Raw genomic sequence first — 870 nt, 5'->3', positions numbered from 1 at the left:
TCTACAGCAACTAGTGAACTCCGGCCTTGGAAGCCTTCGACAACATATTGTATAGGGTAACTTTTCTACAACGAGTAGCTAATGGGAAAACCGCAAAGAAGCTTCAACAGATGCTAGATTAAAACGTCGCAGAAGTCTTTCCACCTGCAGTAAAAATAGACTTTCTGGAAGGAACCCAGAAGAACCCAATAGCTGAGCAAATACAGTCAGGGTGTAACATCAAATATAGCTTTAGGGTGCTATATTGAAATATTTGCAAAAATAGGAATTTATGAGCAGGACTAGTAAAGATTTCTGATTTTCTTACGTTGTTTCCTTTCTAGTGTGGAGGCTGTTGGGCTTTCAGTGTTGTCGGCAGCATAGAGTCTGCCTATGCAATGAAAGGGAACGTCCTGGAAGAACTCAGCATACAACAGGTCATTGATTGTTCGTACAACAACAACGGTTGCAATGGTGGCTCTACTGTCAGCGCTCTGAATTGGCTGAATCAGGTAGTGGCCTCGCACAACTCCACAGTCTCTGTTAATGAGTGACAGGTTTTTGATAAAGAAGAAGAAGATAAGAGATTGGATTTATACCCCGGCCCTTCACTACCCAAAGGTGTCTCAGAGCGGCTTACAAACTCCTTTCCCTCCCCCTCCCCACAACAGACACCCTGTGAGACGACTCTGAGAATTGTCAGAATTACTAATCTACTGGATTAAACCAAAGGTCAGTCTTGTAGTCCAGAATTTGCTCTGCAGCCATGGTTAGTTAGGTAGAGAGTCAGTTTGGTGTGAGAGCCAGTTTGGTGTCGTGGTTCAGTGCATGGACTCTAATCTGGGAGAACTGGGTTCGATTCCCCACTCCTCCACTTGCACCCGGCTGCAT

The 870-nt window shown here is 44.8% G+C and overlaps 1 protein-coding gene across 1 annotated transcript in view; it reads left to right on the top strand.

The window, feature by feature from the left end:
* Nucleotides 1–323: 323 nt before the first annotated feature.
* The window catches only part of LOC107110715 (cathepsin O-like), a gene marked incomplete at its 5' end in the record, with an annotated part of 8,856 nt that continues 8,309 nt past the window's right edge, over nucleotides 324–870 (top strand). Inside the window, one exon of the mRNA XM_015411511.1 lies at nucleotides 324–491. Within this exon, the coding sequence (XP_015266997.1) occupies nucleotides 324–491 (168 nt within the window). The remainder of the gene's footprint in view (nucleotides 492–870) is intronic.

Source organism: Gekko japonicus, unplaced genomic scaffold (assembly GCF_001447785.1).
Source record: "Gekko japonicus isolate JY-2015 unplaced genomic scaffold, Gekko_japonicus_V1.1 scaffold6355, whole genome shotgun sequence".
NCBI classification, from domain to species: Eukaryota; Metazoa; Chordata; class Lepidosauria; order Squamata; family Gekkonidae; genus Gekko; species Gekko japonicus.
The sequence above is the reverse complement of the archived record's forward strand: the minus strand, read 5'-3'. Positions and strand labels throughout refer to the sequence as shown.